This window comes from Bubalus bubalis, chromosome X, assembly GCF_019923935.1.
Source record: "Bubalus bubalis isolate 160015118507 breed Murrah chromosome X, NDDB_SH_1, whole genome shotgun sequence".
NCBI classification, from domain to species: domain Eukaryota; kingdom Metazoa; phylum Chordata; class Mammalia; order Artiodactyla; family Bovidae; genus Bubalus; species Bubalus bubalis.
In genome coordinates, this window is record NC_059181.1 from 125,995,446 (window position 1) to 126,015,152 (window position 19,707).

The 19,707-nt window shown below is 46.5% G+C and overlaps 1 protein-coding gene across 1 annotated transcript in view; it reads left to right on the forward strand.

Annotated features, from left to right (window-relative positions):
• The first annotated feature begins 5,966 nt into the window (after positions 1 to 5,966).
• The window catches only part of DOCK11 (dedicator of cytokinesis 11), a 509,230-nt gene continuing 495,489 nt past the window's right edge, over positions 5,967 to 19,707 (forward strand). The window contains 1 exon segment of the mRNA XM_045164356.1: positions 5,967 to 6,227. Coding sequence (XP_045020291.1) covers positions 6,126 to 6,227 — 102 coding nt within the window. The 5' untranslated portion in view covers positions 5,967 to 6,125.

Here is a 19,707-nt window from a genome sequence, read left to right on the forward strand (position 1 = left end):
TTTTTTGAGTACCTAAGCACTGATCTAGGGATTGAGGATAAAGTAGTCCCTTATGGATGGATATTTAGATTGTTTCTGCTGCTGCTGCTGCTGCTAAGTTGCTTCAGTCGTGTCCGACTCTGTGCGACCCCATAGACGGCAGCCCACCAGGCTCCCCCGTCCCTGGGATTCTCCAGGCAATAACACTGGAGTGGGTTGCCATTTCCTTCTCCAGTGCATGAAAGGGAAAAGTGAAAGTGAAGTCGCTCAGTCATGTCCGACTCTTCGTGACCCCATGGTCTGCAGCCTACCAGGCTCCTCTGTCCATGGGATTTTCCAGGCAAGAGTACTGGAGTGGGGTGCCATTGCCTTCTCCAAGATTATTTCTAATACTTAGCTATTATTATCATTGATACAATGCATATGTTTATGCAAGCATCTCAGTTCACATGAGAGCGTTTTTATTTGGCATTGATTCATAGAAGTGGAACATCTAGGTCAAAAGGCTCAATGGCATTTCTAATACTTGAATCTCAAGTTCAATTAGGATAGGGCTAACATTAAATTAAACATTAGGATAGGTAAATTTGTGATGAAATCAAAGATACTTAACAAATGTGGAAACCACCCAATAAAATGCTCTGTTGGAAGCTGTAGGATTGCCTCTACAATTTCCCTTTATTATGAGAGTGTGCATGCATGTGTGTTCAGTTGCTTCAGTCATGTCCGACTCTTTGCAACTCTATGGACTGTAGCCCACCAGGCTTCTCTGTTGGAGTGGGTTGCCATGGCCTCCTCCAGGGGATCTTCCCAACCCAGGGCTTCTAGACCCAATGCCGAACCCGCGTCTCCTGTTGTCTCCCTGTATTGTAGACAAATTCTTTTACCGCTGAGCCACTGGGGAAGCCTATTACGAGAGTGTAGTCATGCCCACATCCTATTCATCTTCAAGGTCTAACTCAAACACCCCCTCCTACAGGAAGCCTTCAATACTCCTAATCACATGCGATCTTCTGATCTTCCTTTTCACCTCAAGTACGGTCCTTATCACATACTTACTTGTATCATAAATACGTTCTCCAAAAGACTTTTTTTTCCCTAAAGAGAATGGACAGTGTATTTAATTCATCCGGCATCCTCTCTCAGTGCATAGTACAATGTTTAATGTTTGTGTAATTAAACAGAAGCCCTAAAGCAAGAGAGTGAAACCTACAGTCTCAAGAATAAGCGAGGAGCCTACATAATGACCAGATGGTGTTTGCATACCATCCGTGTGACATATGCTTTCCATGGCTCACAAGGCTCTGTAGAAATTGCCTACTTCTCTGATTCCATCTCCTACCACTCCATTTCCTTCTATGCTTCAACCATGCTGGCCTTTTTTTGTCTTCTGGCTTTGAACACACTAAGTCTGCCCCCATCTCCATGCCTTTGTATCTGTCATTTCTTCTACCCAGAGCATTCTACCTCTAGATCTCTACTGGCTGCTTCTTTTCCTTCAAGAATCTAACAATTTTCACCTCCTCCAAGAGGACTTCCTTGACCATCTATTCTAAAGTAGGTCTTCACTTAGACAATGAACTTATGGTTGCTGGGGGGGAAGGGTGGGGGGAAGGGACAGTTAGGGAGTTCAGGATGGACAGGTATACATATTTAAAATGAAGGGAGTTTGGGATGGACAGGTACACACTACTATATTTAAAATGGATAACCAACAAGGTCCTACTGTATAGCACAGGGAACTCTACTCAATGTTATATGGCAGCCTGGATGGAAGCGGAGTTTGGGGGGAGAATGGATATCTGTATATGTATGGCTGAGTCCCTTCGCTAGTCACCCAAAGCTATCACAACATTGTTAATTGGCTATGTGAAAGTGAAAGTGTTAGTTGCTTAGTTGTGTCCAACTCTTTGTGACCCCATGGACTGTAGCCTGCCAGGCTCCTCTGTCCACGACATTCTCCAAACAAGAATACTGCAGTGGGTTGCCATTTCCTTCTCCAGAGGATCCTCCCAACCCAGGGATTGAACAGGGTCTCTGGCATTGCAGGCAGATTCTTTACTGTCTGAGCCACCAGGAAAGCCCTAATCAGCTATCAGATCAGATCAGATCAGATCAGTCGCTCAGTCGTGTCCGACTCTTTGCAACCCCATGAATCGCAGCATGCCAGGCCTCCCTGTCCATCACCAACTCCCAGAGTTCACTCAGACTCACGTCCATTGAGTCAGTGATGCCATCCAGCCATCTCATCCTCTGTCGTCCCCTTCTCCTCCTGCCCCCAATCCCTCCCAGCATCAGAGTCTTTTCCAATAAGTCAACTCTTCACATGAGGTGGCCAAAGTACTGGAGTTTCAGCTTTAGCATCATTCCTTCCAAAGAAATCCCAGGGCTGATCTCCTTCAGAATGGACTGGTTGGATCTCCTTGCAGTGCAAGGGACTCTCAAGAGTCTTCTCCAACAGCACAGTTCAAAAGCATCAATTCTTCGGTGCTCAGCCTTCTTCACAGTCCAACTCTCACATCCATACATGACCACAGGAAAAACCATAGCCTTGACTAGACGAACCTTTGTTGGCAAAGTAATGTCTCTGCTTTTGAATATGCTATCTAGATTGGTCATAACTTTCCTTCCAAGGAGTAAGCGTCTTTTAATTTCATGGCTGCAGTCACCATCTGTAGTGATTTTGGAGCCCAGAAAAATCAGCTATACCCCAATACAAAATAAGAAGCTTAATAAACAAGATAAAGTAGGTCTTCAACTCCAGTTACTCCCTATTCTATCATCTTAACTTAATCCTCCACATAGTGTTTTTCACATTCTGTAATTAACATGGTCATCTGCTAGCACTAGCAGGTAAGCTACACGAGAAGAAGGACCTTGCCTGTCTTGTTCAACCCTGTATACTTCTAGTGGCTACAACAGAGTCTCTAGTAGTAACAATGCTTTTGAGTGAAAGAAACCATTTTCAACTAAAGGTTGCATAAACCATAAAGGTTTACTTTTCTCAGAGGTAGACAGTACCAGGTAAGGTTGATTCAACCATTCAATGCCATCTGGATTCTGGATCTGCTCCTCTTTGATGGTCTTGGACTTCCTTTGTGGTTGGAAAATGGCTGCCAAGAGCAGATGCATCGCCAGGAAAGACACCTCTCAGGGAAAAAGGGGTGCAGAGGTCTCTCTGCATAGTTCTATTAAAACAATATCTTCTTTTTTTTTTCTCGTTTTAAAAGAGTGTGGGAGCTCTCTTCCCACACTTCTCTTTTATATTCCATTGGCCCAAACTGAATGGGAGCTAAGACCATTAATCTAGCAAAGGATAAATATTTAGCCTTGAATATTCATTGGAAGGACTGAGGCTGAAGCTAAAGCTCCAAAACTTTGGCCACCTGATGCAAAGAGCTGACTCATTAGAAAAGACCCTGATACTGGGAAGGACTGAAGGCAGGAGAAGGGACAGCAGAAGATGAGATGGTTGGTTGGCATCAACTCAATGGACATGAGTTGAGCAAACTCTGGGAGTTAGCAAAGGACAGAGGAGCCTGACATGCTGGAGTGCATGGAGTGTCAAAGAGTCAGACACGACTTAGTGACTGAACAATGGCAACTGGTAAAGGAGAGTGAGGTTATCATGATTTTCTTTTTAACCAGTCATAATTCATCACCTGGAGCTGGGACTGCATTTCTTAAGCCCCGTGGCTCTGCTGATACCAGAAACAAATCTGGGCTCCCTTAGCAAGGAAAAAGTGTTATGGCTATTGTGGAGGTAACCAACAGTATAGAACACACAGGTACTCATGGAACAGAGGGGTGAATTCAGACTGATATACCAACATTCAATGATTAACAAATTTTGTACACACATGCACTGTGCAAAGCCAAGATCGGTGATAAAAGGCTTTTTCCTTTACAGGACTTTCAGGTCCCAAACTCTCTGGAAACTTTGTCTATGCTTTATTGGGACTAATGTGATGGCTGCTGAAGTAGTCATGCTGCTAAGAGATCTGGCCTTCCCTGGATTCACAGAAGCCATCAACCATGCATGCCCTATATGTAGGTGTGACTGCTTGTTCTTTGAAGATGGGAAAAGTGGGGAACGTGCCCTTATGGCAGTGGTAGGATCCACTTAGAAGCGCTGCATGGATCCACAGAAATTACTGGTCATTTTCAAACTGTCAACACATTAAGTAACCAGACAAAATTGCTGCAGTTAGCAGAACCTCACTTTGCACTTGAGGAGGCTTTACAGGGTCACAAGTACTTCAAGATTCACATCCTTATTTCTGTCTTGTTCAGTCTCTAAGTTGTGTCTGTCTCTTTGTGACCCCATGGACTGCAGCATGCCAGGCTCTTCACTATCTTCCAGAATTTGCTCAAATTCATGTCCATTGATTTGGTGATGCCATCTAACCATCTCATCCTCTGCCACTCCCTTTTCCTCCTGCCCTAACTCTTTCCCAGCATCAGGTGACTCTTTGCAATGAGAAATGAGTTGACTCTTCACATCAGGTGGCTGAAGTATTACAGCTTCAGCTTCAGTCCTTCCAATGAATAACCAGGGTTGACTTCCTTTAGGATTGACTGGTTTAATCTCCTTGCTGTCCAAGGGACTCTGAAGAGTCTTTTCCAGCACCACAGTTGGAAACATCAGTTCTTCAGCGCTCAGCCTTCTTTATGGTCCAACTCTCACATCTATACATGACTACTAGAAAAACCATAGCTTTGACTATACCGACCTTTGTTGGCAAAGTGATACGATGTCTAGTATTGTCAAAGCTTTTTTTCCAAGGAGCAAGCATCTTTTAATTTCTTGGATGCAGTCACCATCCACAGTGATTTAGGACTCCAAGAAATTAAAATCTGTCACTGCTTCTACTTTTTTCCCTTTTATTTGCCATGAAGTGACAGGACCTGATACCCATGATCTTCATTTTTTGAATGTTGAGTTTTAAGCCATCTTTTCCACTCTCCTCTTTCACCCTCATCTGCAGTTGTTGGTATTTCTCCCTGCAATCTTGATTCCAGCTTGTGATTTATTTCTGTCTTAAGCATCTTTATTTTACATCTCGGTTCAGAATATGTTCTTTGATTCTTAGGAAACAATTTCTTGGAAGGTGAAGAGGATAAGGAAAGGAGTGGGAAATGGAGAGGTGATAGGAGGGTGTGTAAACGCTTCTAGAAGATCAGTAAATCCTCTGGACTCCAGGTAATTGCCTTCCCAATACCACCCTCCTACCCGCCCCCTGGCTCCCGCGCCCCGGCCTACAGCAGTCTCTGCCCAACTAGACAACCTGCCACAGGTGCAGGCCCCCACCACCCAGCTGTTCCCTGCCCTGGGAGGGGGGATTGCGGGGTGGGTTCGCTACAGCAACTCTTCACTCCGAGGTTGCCCCCCACCGCCCCAAACGTGAGGATGACCCATGGGTAAGGAAACGGTGTGGGGAGGTGACCCAGGCATATCGCTCCGGCCGGAAAACCATTCTCCCTCCCTCGACCTCTGACATCGGCGCGACTCCTCCCGGGCGAAGCACACAATAGGCGGCCGCTCCACGTCGTTCCCCAGCCCCTCTGGCGCCCCTGCCCTGGGGGCTTGAGGGGTGAGGGGAGGCTAGAGTTCCCCAGCCCTCCAGCGGGCACTGCAGGCTAACGGGTGGGAAAGGAGCGCTGGAGAAGAGCGTGCTGCACTCTTGGCGACTTTCCGTGTCCCCCCGCCCCTGCCACCCCCCAAATACACAAGAAAAATGAAGCAGCCAGATCTCCTTTCCCGGATGCGGCTGCACCGGCAACATCAGCTGCGGGCGGAGCCCAAGCGGTTGCCACTTCCCCCCTCTTCCCTCGTGACCCTGGGCCCCCCTCCCGCGCTCCCTCCCCCTCCGCACACCCTTCCCCGCCAGACACACCCTCCTCCTCCCGCAGCTCGCGCGCGGAGCTCGGGCTCTCTAGGGGAGGGAGCGGCCGCTGCTGTGGGGCAGGACTGCGAGCGAGCGAAGGAGGGCGGGGCCGCTGGGGGCGGGAGGAGGAGCCGCGGGAGCCGCGCCGCCGCCGAGCTGCGATGTGGCCGGCCAGCCGGCGTGTAAACACGGGGAGCAGCCGCGGCCGCCCCGGCCCCGGGCACTGAGCACGCCCGCCGAGACCTGCCCGCCGCTGCCATGGCCGAAGTGCGCAAATTCACCAAGCGGCTCAGCAAGCCTGGCACGGCGGCCGAGCTCCGGCAGAGCGTGTCGGAGGCCGTGCGGAGCTCGGTGGTGCTGGTGAGTGACCGAGGGGTCCCGAGGGACACGCTCCAGGCGAGGACGATCGGGCGGCTTCCCGCGCGCGCGCCGGGCCGGGCCGGGGACGGCTCAGCCTGTGGCCGCCCGGTGCGCTCCGCGCTTTTTGCTCCGCTTCAGTAAGTTTTTGCCGTGGCCACCCCTCGCTGGGGGTCCGAGTCCCAGGTGCCCGCTGACAGCGCCGCGGCTGCCCGGCTGCCCCGCACGGCGGAGGAAGCGTGCGCCTGGCTGGACGCCGACGGGCCATCGGGGGCTCGGAACCGGGCCCCGGGAGGGGAGCGTGAGCTGGAGAGCCGACCCTGCTCCCCGAGACCCGCACAAAGAGCCTGAGACCCCGGCGCGGCGAGATCCTGATTCCCTCCTGGCCGCACCTGAGGCAGCCTAGGCGGAAGGATGCGATGAGCGTTTTGCACACACACTCGCGCGCGCGCGCGCGCGCGCGCACACACACACACACACACACACACACACAGACACTCACACACCGTGTACACAAAAAAAGAACCCCACCCAAAAAGCCCCGGGCGCCCAAGCTCGGGCCGGCGGTGAGAACAGAGGAAGCGCAGCGACTTCCTCCTGCTACTGGGGAGAGGGTGGTGATGGGTGTAGAAGGGGTGCTGCTGGCGCTGGCGCCCAGAAGGGAGCGGATTGGAGACAACGGGGTCCCGGGGCGAGTGGGCGCGGGCTCGGCAGCCGCAGGGCCAGGGTGTCCCCTGGGACCCGGGAGCGCTCCAGAGGCGAGGAGATGGGCCCATGGGGTTTTAGGAGAAGATGGTGTGCGCTAGTTTGGGGATGGAGGACCTGGGCTCAGAGCCCCACCGCTCAGGGCTGGGGGATGGGGATTGGAAAGCGAGCTGACCCCTTGGGAACCCTTCCGTTGTACCCTCGGGTTGTCAGACTCGGGAGCTCAGCGGACGGGTACTAACGGGCCTCTTCTGTTTTCAAGACGCTTGTTGCCAATTTCCTGGATCAGCGATCAAAACCTAAATAAGCAATCAGACTGGTTAATTACTGTTTGTTTTGTTGCGTTGGTTGGTTGGTCGTTTTCATCTCTCTCTGGTCCCTCTACCTTACAGCAAGTTATCTGCTGTGTTTAAATTTCACCATTTAAGAGTGAGCTGTTTTTGTTAAAACAACTTATCATCGCAAGGGAACTTCACAGCCTTTCCATGTAATTTTTCTGTTGATCTTGTAGTATCTGATAAAACCAACATAAAAGGGAGGCCAAAAAAAAAAAAAAAAAAAAAAGGAGGCCAGGGACCTGATCCCAACTATGGAGAAAGTTGACATTAGTGGGAGTTTCTGGAGGAGGATCAAAGGCAAAATATGTACCTTTGAGATAAAGATCTGATCCCTAATAGCTACAACTGTGCAAAGCCAAGTGACTTTAAAGAAATCTCTCTATCCTGGCTGGAACCTTGAAAGTTTAATCCTGCTGTTTAGCAGAGCTAAAAACCCAGACCTTTAATGTTGTTTTAATGGACTTGGCTTATTGTGTGTCTCACTGATTGTAGAATGAGGTCCTGTTGGGGTCAGATTGGAACCTCGATTGTCAGCACAGCCCCTTAAGATTGGAAAGCAAGCTGTGTGTAGGGAATTTATACCAGGGCTCTTATCTCGGGTGATTGTTAACAAGTGATTCAATCTCCCTAGCACAGGAAACCCTTTTCTAAATTCAGGAAGAAAGAAAAATCTTACTTAAGCAGGGGTAGCTGGCCCTCTACCACACCCTGTGAAGTGGACAGATGGTCTCAAGAGAATAAATGGGCCTCAGCAAACCTCCACTGGGACTTGACCAGCATTTGACCTGCCACCCTCAGCAGCGGAAAGTTAACATTAGCATTCTTGCCCAGGTTTTCGGGTTTGAAAAATAATTTGGGGTAACACAGGTACCTTCCTAACCACTGACTCTTTGGCAAAGCTCAAAAAGCTGTTAGTGGGAGGAGACTCCAATCTAGCTTACTTGGGAACCAAGGCTACAGACTTTAACAGGCAAGGCACAGAAATATTTATTTACTACTTTGGTATGTAGTCCACACTGAAGTTTTGGGAGGTGGGGAGAACTGATTCTAGGAATCTAAATCTATATCTGTTGAGTCCTTACTGTGGGAAGACACAATCCTAGATGCCTTAAAATGATGAGTGAATGTGGATTACTTTATTTTCATTTGTTTCATTAGTTCCAGCCTGGATTGGGTGTACATATGTGTTTGTCAGGAGGATGCCCAGATTATATACATAAGTCAATTATAGATTATTCATAGCACATTAGTGAATGCTGTTTTAAAGTGGTTCAGTCAATTAAGAAATGAGGAAACAATCATAAAGGAGTATACTCTCCTAAATGGCTCTTTTTCTTGGCCCCTGCTTTCCTGACACCAAGAGCTCATTAAGTAAAGCCACGCGTGACTGGAGAGTGAGTAGACCATGCACGCTGCAGCTGCCGACATAACGTCTGATTCTTTTCTGATTTAAGACCCAAAATGTTTATTTGTGACAGCTGAGGTGGGATTTGTACTTGCTGCTGTAAACCCACGACACTCAAGTTAGGGCTTCAACATGGAGTCACATTCATTAGATTCCAATATGGAGTCATTCCTGCTGTAGATCAAGCTTTCTTGTGGTGTATCTTTTACTAGAAGTTGGAAAACCCACCAAGCTGAACAAATATACAGAATTTCCTGTTTAGGTGGTTTGTTTAAAAAACAAAAAACAGTTATACCCTTTTTGGCATATTGCTAACATCATTCAGTTTTGTTCACTGTTTGAAAAATTCAGAAGGCCTGGGCTATATATAGCATGTAGTTGTGTATTCAGACCTTCATCCAGTTATCAGTACTTCCTCGAATCTATTAACTAAATAGTGAAGCAGAGAAAGACCATTTTGTGGCTGCATTTTCCTGTAAGTTTGGCATTTTTATGAAGGATACTTTTAACTCAAGCAAAGGGATAATTACAGAATTAACCACTGGCCGGGGTTTCTCAAGAAAGACTTGGGGAGTAATATTATAACCTGAGAGTGTATGTGATTAACTGAGAAGTGTTTACATATATACACACATTTTAGAATGCAGAGTTTTAATGCTGTTTTTGTTAGAATTCAGGATGGAGCTGTTTGTGCCTATGGGGGGACAAAGCCATTTGATAAATCTTTTGTATTCTGGCTGCCCTTGGGAGGAGTCCCTGTGTCACCCTGGGAAAGTCGCCTAGTAGGTGTTTCAAAACTGTTTGCTTGTTGCTGCTGAATATACCCTCAATTCCTTGTGCGCCAAAGGATCAGGAAAGAGTTGCTAGATATTACGGGTTGTAGCCCCTTGAGGCAAGGCAATGCATGCATGGTCCCCAGGCTGGCCCCATTGCACACAAGGCCAGTAGAGAAAGGCTCTCCACACACACACACACTCACCCCTGTAACACACACACACACACACACCCCTAGGACACACACACAGACACACACACCCAGAAGTGTTCCTTAGGTTTGCATTTAGGGAAGGCCTGAAAATGAATCAGCTCCCCTGCTCCCTCTTCCCAGGGGAATTTGTGGAATATACTTAATTGAGTACAAAATAATAAAGTCAGTTGCAATGGGTTTTGATTGCCTGCAATGCAGGAGACCTGGGTTCGATCCTGGGTCGGGAAGACCCCCTGGAGAAGGAAATGGCAGTTCACGCTAGTATTCTTACCTGGAAAATCCCATGGACAGAGAAGCGTAGCCCTATAGCGGGTCACAAAGAGTCGGACATGACTGAGCGACTAACACACACACACACACACACACACACTCACACACACACACACTCCAGTTCAAAGACTTAGCTGGGATCTCGATGAAATAGTCTCGCTGCTCCTGTTGGCTTTTCCAGGTTTGGAAAAGGAAGGATCTGTCAGCAAGCCCAGTGCAGAGGTTACTTAGAAGCACCAAATAGTAGAATTTGTTTCTTAAGCTGAATGTGTTAAACAAATTTATCATACACACTTTTAAATAATTATTTCACTTATCCATATTTTAAGAACATTTCTTGACATCAGTAATATAAGTCTACATAATCATGTTTAACAACTGCCAAAAATTGCACTGTGGGTGGATTATAGCTAATCATCCTTTATTGTTTGATACCTTGAGAAGCTATAATTTTATGGCATTCTGAACACAAGCTCTCCTGGACAGTAGCTACTGGCCATCTGTGGCTATTTACATTTGCATTTAAATTAATTAAAAAATTAAAATTAATTAAAAATCAGCTCCTAAACTGCACTTGCCACAGTTCAGGTGCTCAATAGCCACATGTGTCTAGTAATTGGCAAGTAGGACAGCACAGAGAGCAAATTTCCATCACTGCAGAAAGTTATTTTGGACAATGCAGGTATAAACATGGATTGGAATGAACATCTTTGAGCAGGTACTTTCAAACTTGCTAGATTGACCCTCTAGGATAAATTTGTAGCATCAGAATTGCTTGCTCCAACATTAGATACGTATTTAGCATTAAAAGTTCCCCTTAAACCTGATGTTAAATTGCGCTGCAGAATGTTATTACCATTTACTGTTTCATCACCAGAATGTGTGCGTGTTCCTCTCCCCACCCGCATCCAGCACTGGCAATTAATATTTTTTAACCTTTGCAATCTGATAGGTGATCAAGGGCATAACACTCTTCTAATTTGCATTCCTTTCATTAGTCTTGAAGTGGAACAGGTTTGCATGTGTGATTAGCCATTTGTATTTCTTCTTTTGAGGATTCAAGTGAACCTTCTTACAGACTTATTTCCTGGTTTGTAATCCTCGCACTAACGGTCTCTAGCCCTAAGATTCTGTTTCGATAAGTCTGGGGTGGGGCCAGGCATCTGTTTTTAAAAACAACCCAAGGTGATTTTGATGTGCACAGTGCACAGAAACACAGATCTAGGCCACTTGCCTACTCAAGGCAGGAATGTCCCCTGTACCACCCCTGACAAACGGTGACTAGCTTCTTAGCCACTCTCCGCCTATGAGAGGGCTGGGTAAAAATGTTGTGCTGAAATGTGTTCTCTGTAACTTCCACTGCTAGGCTAGGCCCAGCTCTGTTGTTTGGAGCCACACAGAATGTTTGCTTCCTCTTTCACATGACAACCCTTCAAATATTTGGAGACTGCCACCATGGCATTTTAAAATTCTCTCTTCCCAAAGCCAAACAGCCTTCATTTTGTTCCTTCCTCACATGATTTGGTTTCAAGATGCTTTACCATCACATTTGTCTTGTTTGGGCTCCTTTCCAAGGTTTCAGTGTCCTCCTTAAAATATGGAAGGCAGAGCCCAGGTTCAAGAGTCAGACCTGGGCTTGAATCTGCCCTCTGTCACCAGCTTGCATTGTGAACTGAGGCAAGTAACCAGATCTTGTTGTCCTCATCTGTGAAATGGGGGTAGATAGTTGTCCCAACCTTGTGGAGTTCTCGTGGGGTCAAAGAAGGTAATATTTGGAAAGTGTCTGATGTATAAGTGATTCATAAAGGTAAGTCCCTGACTTCTTGACTCATATCCAAAATGGGTATGAAATACTGTTACTAGATTTCTCTATAACAAAAACTGTATTCTGGAAGGGTCTAATACAGATTACAATAAAGAAGGGAGCAGTATTTTATACCCATTTTGGATATGAGCCAAGAAGTCAGGGACTTGGCAGCAGATACACTGGAAACAATATGGAGGATGGGACCTGGTGCTGGGTGCCTGGAGGCCAGGTAACTAGTTAAAATGTAGCTCTATGGCTCTGAAGAGGGACAACAAAGGCATAACTGAGGCAGTGACAATGTAGATAAGGCAGAAGAGGAGTGATAAAATCAACAGGATTTAGTGATGTCTTGAAGGGGGCATCGGAGGGGGGAAAGGAAGAAGTGGGAGGGAGAGAAAGTGGGGTGGGGGGAGGTGGAGTCAAGATGGCTGAAGTTTGTCCACCCGGGTGATCTGGAGGATCAGCGTGTTCCATGAGAGGGGAAGGGAGAGAGTGTGTAGTGTTGTGTTTTGGCAAAAGACTGGGGTTGTTGAGGGCCCAAAAGAGTGTCCCAGATGGGATTAGGAAGGGGAGGAAGAGCCAGGGTTGAGCAGCTGGTGAGGTGAGATTGTAGGAGAGATTAGCTGATTGAAGAAGTTTGCACCTTTGGGGGTGATTAGGGAAGTGGGAGGCTGGGCAGCAATAGCGGCCTCTCCAGACTTCATGGGAAGTTAGGTCACTCTTGAGCAGCCTCCTCTCCAAGGGCTCAGCCTGACTAGCCTCTTTCCCCCAAAGAGGCTGGAGAGCACGTTTCCTGCCCTGGAGGGACTGTCAGGCCCGGAAGGGAGATGAGATGTATGCAAATGACTGAAATAGAGAAGATGGTGGTGTGGCTTCTCTCTTCAGCTAGTTATATCATTTCTACCCAGGGCCCCGTGACGATCTTTTATGTGATCCTTGAGGGTTTTTCAAGAGTTTGATCCTTCTGGGCTCAACAGTGTTAGTGTTAAATGAGCCTCTGCTAATTAAATGTTCTTCTTGGCATTGCCCACATTTACTAAACTACAGAGGCCTTTTTTTAAAAAACATAAGAATGGAGAAAGTAAACGGCAGTTGTCTGACACTGAGAAATCCGTATACAGTTTACCTGCATCACTCATCTTGCCATTCCTTGACTTGACCTCTGTGAGCTGCGGAAGTCCTTGCTATCTTCCTAGACCCCCAGCGCTCCACCCTGGGAGCCCCTGTTGCTTGTTTGTTGGAATTCCATTCAGAGGTGTCTTCACCTCTCTGCTTTTGCTTTCTTCTGACACATAAAATCATAAGTATGTTGAAAAGTTGTTAGTTTTTTTGTGTGTGTGTCATTTTCTTTTTTCTTTCTTTCTGAAACACAGAAGGGAAGGCCAGAAACCACAGACGGGAGAAAGCGCGAGAGCGGTTTCCCCTTTTCTGTAAATCCTAACGGTCATTTGATGATACATCTCTGGGATTTATATCTCTTGGTTTCCTTCAGCTTTTGTCAGATTGCAGCAGGGTTCATGGTAACGTTGGCATGTCATTTATATCAGCTCAGAGCCAGATGCCTTTCCAACTCTTGCAGGGCCGCACCCTGCAGGCTCCCAGAGCAGTAACTGGGGCAAAGGGACAGTTTCATTCAGCTCCGTTGCCTGTGATGCGTGTTTAGTAGGGCAGAGTAGGCTCTGAAAGCTCATGGCCTGGGTTCAAAGTCCAGCTTAGTGGCTTATTAGCTGGGTGATCTTGGGCCAGTTTTTTAACCTTCTGGGCCTCGAGAACCCTCTTGTGGGTTTGTTGAAAGGCTTCAACGAGTTGCATGTGAAGCACTGGGGGCCAGGGCTTGACACATGGAGGGCACTGAATGACTGTTGGCCTGCATTATTTTTCCTGGGCTTGATGGTGTGCAGGAGGTCTTTTGTGTATGTGTGACAAGTCAACAGACAACAGTAAATGGGTAGAAGGGAAGCAGGTACCCTTGCCTTTAAAAAAAAATGCATTCATTTCTTTTTGGCTATGCTGGGTCTTCATCACTTCGTGCGCTTTTCTCTAGTTGCAACGAATGGGGGCTACTGTCTGGTTGTAGTGCTCAGGCTTCTCTTTGTGGTGGCTTCTCTTGTGGAGCATGAGCTCCAGACACACAGGCTTCAGTAGTTGTGGCACTTGGGCTTAGTTGCTCCATGGCATGTGGGATCTTCCCAGACCAGGGATCAAACCCCCACCTCCTGCACTGGCAGGTGGATTTGCAGGTGGATTCCCACTGAGCCACCAGGGAAGCCCTGTTGTTGTTCAGTTACTCAGTCGTATCTGACTCTTTGTGATCCTATGAACTGCAGTACACCAGGCTTCCCTGTCCATCACCAACTCCTGGAGCTTACTCAAACGCATGTCCATTGAGTTGGTGATGCCATTAACATCTCATTCTCTGTTGCCCGCTTCTCCTCCAGCCTTCATTCTTTCCCAGCATCAGAGTCTTTTCCATGAGTCTTTTTCCATCAGGGTCTTTTTCCTTCGCATTAGGTGGTCAAAGTATTGGAGCTTTAACTTTGGCATCAGTCCTCCCAATGAATATACAGGGTTGATTTCCTTTAGGATTGACTGGTTTGATCTCTTTGCAGTCCAAGGGACTCTCAAGAATCTTCTCCAGCACCATAGTTTGAAAGCATCAATTCTTTGGTGCTCAGCCTTCTTTATCATCCAACTCTCACATCCATACATGACTACTGGAAAAACCATTGCTTTGACTATACAGACTTTTCTCAGCAAGGTGATGTCTCTGCTTTTTAATATGTTGTCTAGGTTTGTCATAGCTTGAAGGTTAGGAATCCCTACTCTTGCTTTTTTATTTCCTTACTCCAGGTAATGCCCCAGAGGGTGAGCTACATACATGGCTGAGCTAAGAATCATTCCCTCTTGGCAGAATAAGCTGGCTGCCCATGAGGTCCTGGGGAACTGCCACTCTCAGGTGGACTGGGTCATATCAGAGAGCCCAGTGGATGTGAGGTAGGACTCTGGGTTTTTGGCAGTTCCTTCTTTCAGACTAGCCAGATGAATGAGTGGGAAGGCTAGTTGTCTAGTGGGGAAGAACATCCCATCCCATGTCCGGGGAAGGTTCTCTGGTCTGGGGAACTTATGACTGGCTCTTTATCATGGTTCCTGCAAAAGCATGGCTAGAAGAGCATTGGGCTCTGTATGGAAGACTAGAACTTCAACAAACCTTCCTTTCCCTCTCAAAACTTTATTAACCTTCATTTCATGCATTCATCCTTACTTCAAAAATAATCAAGTGAATATTGACATTCAAATGCCTTTTTAAAGATGTATTGTGGAAACATGTAATTTTAGTGGGCACGTTTCAAGCTTAAAGGTCTCCTAAGAAATTAATTCTTGCCTGGAGAATCCCAGGGATGGGGGAGCCTGGTGGGCTGCCGTCTATGGGGTTGCAGAGTCGGACACCACTGAAGCGACTTAGCAGTAGCAGCAAGAAATTAATGTCCTTTTCTACCCAGTTGTCTTGGTTTTGCAGTAGCAGGGTCAGTTCTATTAGGAATGGTGTGGAGAGGTTTCCAGTGTGGTTGATACGGTAGAAAATATGCCAATTGTTCCAGGGATGTGAGGTTTACCTATTGTCTATGCAGAGCCTCGCACAATCACGCCAAAATTTGCTATTAATGATTTCCTGCCATTCTTTGCCACCTTATTTTTATTGCCCATTGAGTTTATTGTTGACAGGAAGTTATATTTTGGCCTTTCTCAACAGCTTATGTCAGATTGTGTTATGTTTCAAGCTGCAGAGAAATGTTTGAAGGTATTCTGATACTTCAGTTTTTCCCTCCTGTTGCTTTCCCTAGTGACTTAAAGATTGGACTGGGTGAGATTTAACTAAGAAGTCAAGTGTTCTTCTAAGCCTCTGAGACCAGAACATCTTTATTTGAAGTGCTTCGGTGAAGTGGGTCAGGAGGCTGGGAAATGCCTTTGTACGAAATGATGGTTGGACAATGAAAAGACCTTGTATTTTTATAGCCCTGATCTTAGGAAGAGTTTTAAAAAACTGCAGCTATGTCTCACATGTTCTTCCAGGTCACTATGAAATGCATACTGCATTGTCGTCGCCTCTCTCCCATCAGAAGGGAACAGAGGCGTGGTTTCAAGTGAGGCAGGCTGTAGGCCACTCATGTTTGCTAAATGACAGAACAGGTAATGAACTCCAGGTGTCTCAATTTCTTTGGCATAATCAGGTAAAGAAGCACTAGCTCCCGGGCCAGATTCCACAATAGATTGGATGGAGGAATCTCTCTCAGTGTGGTTTGGGTGATGATCTCCTCCTATTGGGAAACAGTGTTTATTTCTGAACAAGCTTAGGTCTCTTTTATGGGAAAGTAGAAGGTGAGGACAGAAGGAAAAAAAGAGGGGTGATGTTGTTATTGAGCAATGCAGGCAAGATCAGTATAGATTTTTCCTTGCCAAAGTCAGCCAAAGGATTTTGAGAACTGTTTGCCATTGGCCGTTCTTCCTTTCTTTGCTGTTTGAATAATGATATGGGGGAAAAAATATCTCCAGGACACTGGTTCAGCTGAGGTACATGGGATCATTTTCAGGGAACTGTTTTTTATGGGTTTTTTTTCAAGCAGGTTAGTGCTGTCCAAAAATAACAACATATATATTTCTCTCCATGCCTTTTATACGAGCAGTTTAATTTTCCCACTTGTCAAACTGCCAGCTTTACGCCTTACAGGACCTGTTGTCAATGTTCATGGCATGAGTAGAAGAATGTTGTTGGCAAAACCAGTTTATTTTCATAGGTTAACAAGTTCTGAAGGCTTCGGTCCATTAAATGATTTCCTAGAGACCTGAAGGAGGGCATACCACCTTCTAAGTTGCCTAACTTCCCACCCAGAAAGAACTGAAATCCAGGAGGGCTCTCCATCAACTGTTGCAAACACTGAACCAAATAGTTATTGGAAAGCCCATAGGCGCCACAGCTCTCTTCTGCCAGCAGAGTGTTTAGCTCATGCTCTAGTGCTTGTGCCGCAAAGAAGGTACTCCCTGCTAACCTGACCCTGTGGGAGAATCACTCCCCCACTGCTGGTGAGCCACGTGACTGCTTACAGAGGCGCTCTGCCTCTGTCTTCTCCTTCCAAACAAAATGAAACGGTCTGGCTGAATTCTCACTGGGGAAGTCAGAGGAGAATTCTGCAGGGCTTTCTCACTTCCGTTCTGTGATTGATGCCCAGCTCCCTCGCCCTGCTACCTCTGTGTGGAATGGGAGCTACTTGGATGTCCACTGCCAGCCTGGCATCACCCCAGGTGCAGAGCCCTAAGCAGGGGACATTGGAAAATTCGTTGTATTCAAAGCTTGGGGGCTGGGCCTTAAGTCATCTAGGCTGTTGCTTCTGCCCTGTCAAATCCACTGCTGGTCCCTGGGTTTGATCTTCTTTCTTGTCCCCAGGGGTTGCTGTCCCTGTGTCCTGGGCTTGACCCCGTATCTAACCCTCTGTCTTGGTTTGCCAGTCAAGTGCCCAGTTCCTCTAGGAGGGTTCTCATCTTGTTGCTGATCCTGAGGAGGACTGACCTACCCTCACAGTGACTGCACAATAGCTTGAGCTTAGCAGGAGGTCTGCTTAGAGAACTCAGAAGAGGCAGAGTACTTCCATGAGGAGTTCTAGTGGTGGCCCTGCTGAGATGTGCACCAGACGCATGGTCTGTTAATTTCCTCTGGCCACTAGAACACATTGCCACAAACTTAGTGTCTAAAGCAGCACTGCTGCTGCTGCTGCTGCTAAGTCACTTCAGTCGTGTCCGACTCTGTGCGACCCCGTAGACGGCAGCCCACTAGGCGCCCCCCCGTCCCTGGGATTCTCCAGGCAAGAACACTGGAGTGGGTTGCCATTTCCTTCTCCAATGCATGAAAGTGAAAAGTGAAAGGGAAGTCGCTCAGTTGTGTCCGACTCCTAGAGACCCCATGGCCTGCAGCCTACCAGGCTCCTCTGCCCATGGGATTTTCCAGGCAAGAGTACTGGAGTGGGTTGCCATTTCCTTCTCCGCTAAAGCAGCACAGGTTTATTAAACTCATGGTTCTGTTGGTTGGAAGTCTGAAACAGGTTTCACTGGGCTAATGCCAAGGTGTCTGTGAGTCCTCACTCCCTCCTAGAGGCTCTAGGCGGGGACCTCCTACGGTGCCTTTTCCAGTTTCTGGAGGCTGCCTACATTCCTTGACTCATGGCCCCTTCCTCTGTCTTCATGCCAGCAATGTCTGGTCAGGTCTTTCTCACATCGTGTCATAGTGACACTGCTTCTATCATCACGTCTCCTTCACTGATTCTCACTCTCCTGCCTTCCTCCCTCCCTCACTTAGAAAGACTCATGATTACATTGGTCCCACCAGGATAACTAGTGAGGGTAATCTCCTCACCTCAGAGTCCTTAATTTAATCACATCTGCAGAATCCCTTTGCCATGTAATATAACATAGTCACAAGTTCCAGTAAATAAGAAGGGGGCATCTGCCTAGTGCTCAGGCATTGCTGGAAGTTGAGGAATGGTGATCTTATGGTGGATGAGGAACACCATAGTGTCTGGAGGAGGGTCTGATAGACTGGCACACTGTGAACCAGGTGCAGAAATCTTCACAGAATTAGAATGAGAAAACACAATGCCTTTTGAGGATTTTGGCCGGAAGAAAGCAATATAGGTTTGCAGTCTGCAATTTCAGTTTGGATGTTTTCTTAAATTCTTCATAATAAAAAAAATTTTTTTTCCCACACAAAAGTCTCTCAGTCTGGAGTTCTTGTAAGTGGGCACTGCTTTCAGACTTGAGGTGTTTCAAGATACAAGCTGGCCAGACACTTAGCAGGCACTTGGCCAGTTCAGGCCTATGGAATTTTCCACCCTCAGCTAAAGCGTAAAGAGGTAAGGGTGTGTGTGTGTGTGTGTGTGTGTGTGTGTGTGTGTGTTTAAAAGAGAAAAGGATGGTTTCAAATCACAGAGAATAACTGTTTCACTGACAAGCCCAATACACCTGTCATTTGTCCTGTGGAGATGCACTTCACCCATCCTGATGGTCAAGTTAGACTGGCCATGGCCCTCCTGCATATTCAAGGTAACTGATGGACTCTTTCCCAGAAATGGGTTTCTAAAATACATGATTAGAGAAGCAGAGAGAAGGACTGGAAAATCTCTCTGATTCCTTCTGGCTTCATGATGGTTTCAGTTGAGAGAGAAATTGAAACTTCCTCTCTCATTCACCAAGTCCAGTCACTGCCATCTTAGACACCACAAAAGCTTCCTGGCTGATCACATTTTCACCAGCCCTCCGAACACTGGCTATAACAATATCCATGATGAGCTGATGGCAGAGAGCCCAACTGCCCTGAAGAAGCACTCTATCATCGATGTGGATTGCATTTTCTATTTTTACATCAGTTCTAATTGGTCATGGCTATATTTCTCTGAGGGCTGGCCTATCTTTTTCCAGGCCCTTGAATAACTGGTTGAAATGTACTAAAAAAACATTATGTAAATCTGGGGGTTGGCAAGATTTTGATTAAAAATCTTATAGACAAAATATATATTAACCATCTTCCCTTTCTCTTGTTTCATTTTTCCTTTCCTTTCTGCTTAATAGGAAAACTGTTCCAATTCTCCTTATAAGCCATCTCCATAAAAAAATTCAGATGTTTTCAGTGGAATTATCATAAAAATTTTTTCCTAATGTATTTATATACTGCTTATCTCTAGAATGTGAAAGGGTATTAACTGTAATCCTATTTAAATCTTTAGAAATGGATGTTCATTTTCATGTTACAGGCTCTTGCCCTTCAACCTGGCTTGTTTTATTGCAGTTAATTTCACATTATTTTACTGACTTACTCCTTTCTAGTTTGGGTTTTTTTTTTTCTTTTTTACTAGCCCTCATCTGAATTATGGCTTATGGGCAGTAGGCATTAGATCAATGAGCTTCGTGACAGAGTTGATGCCTCA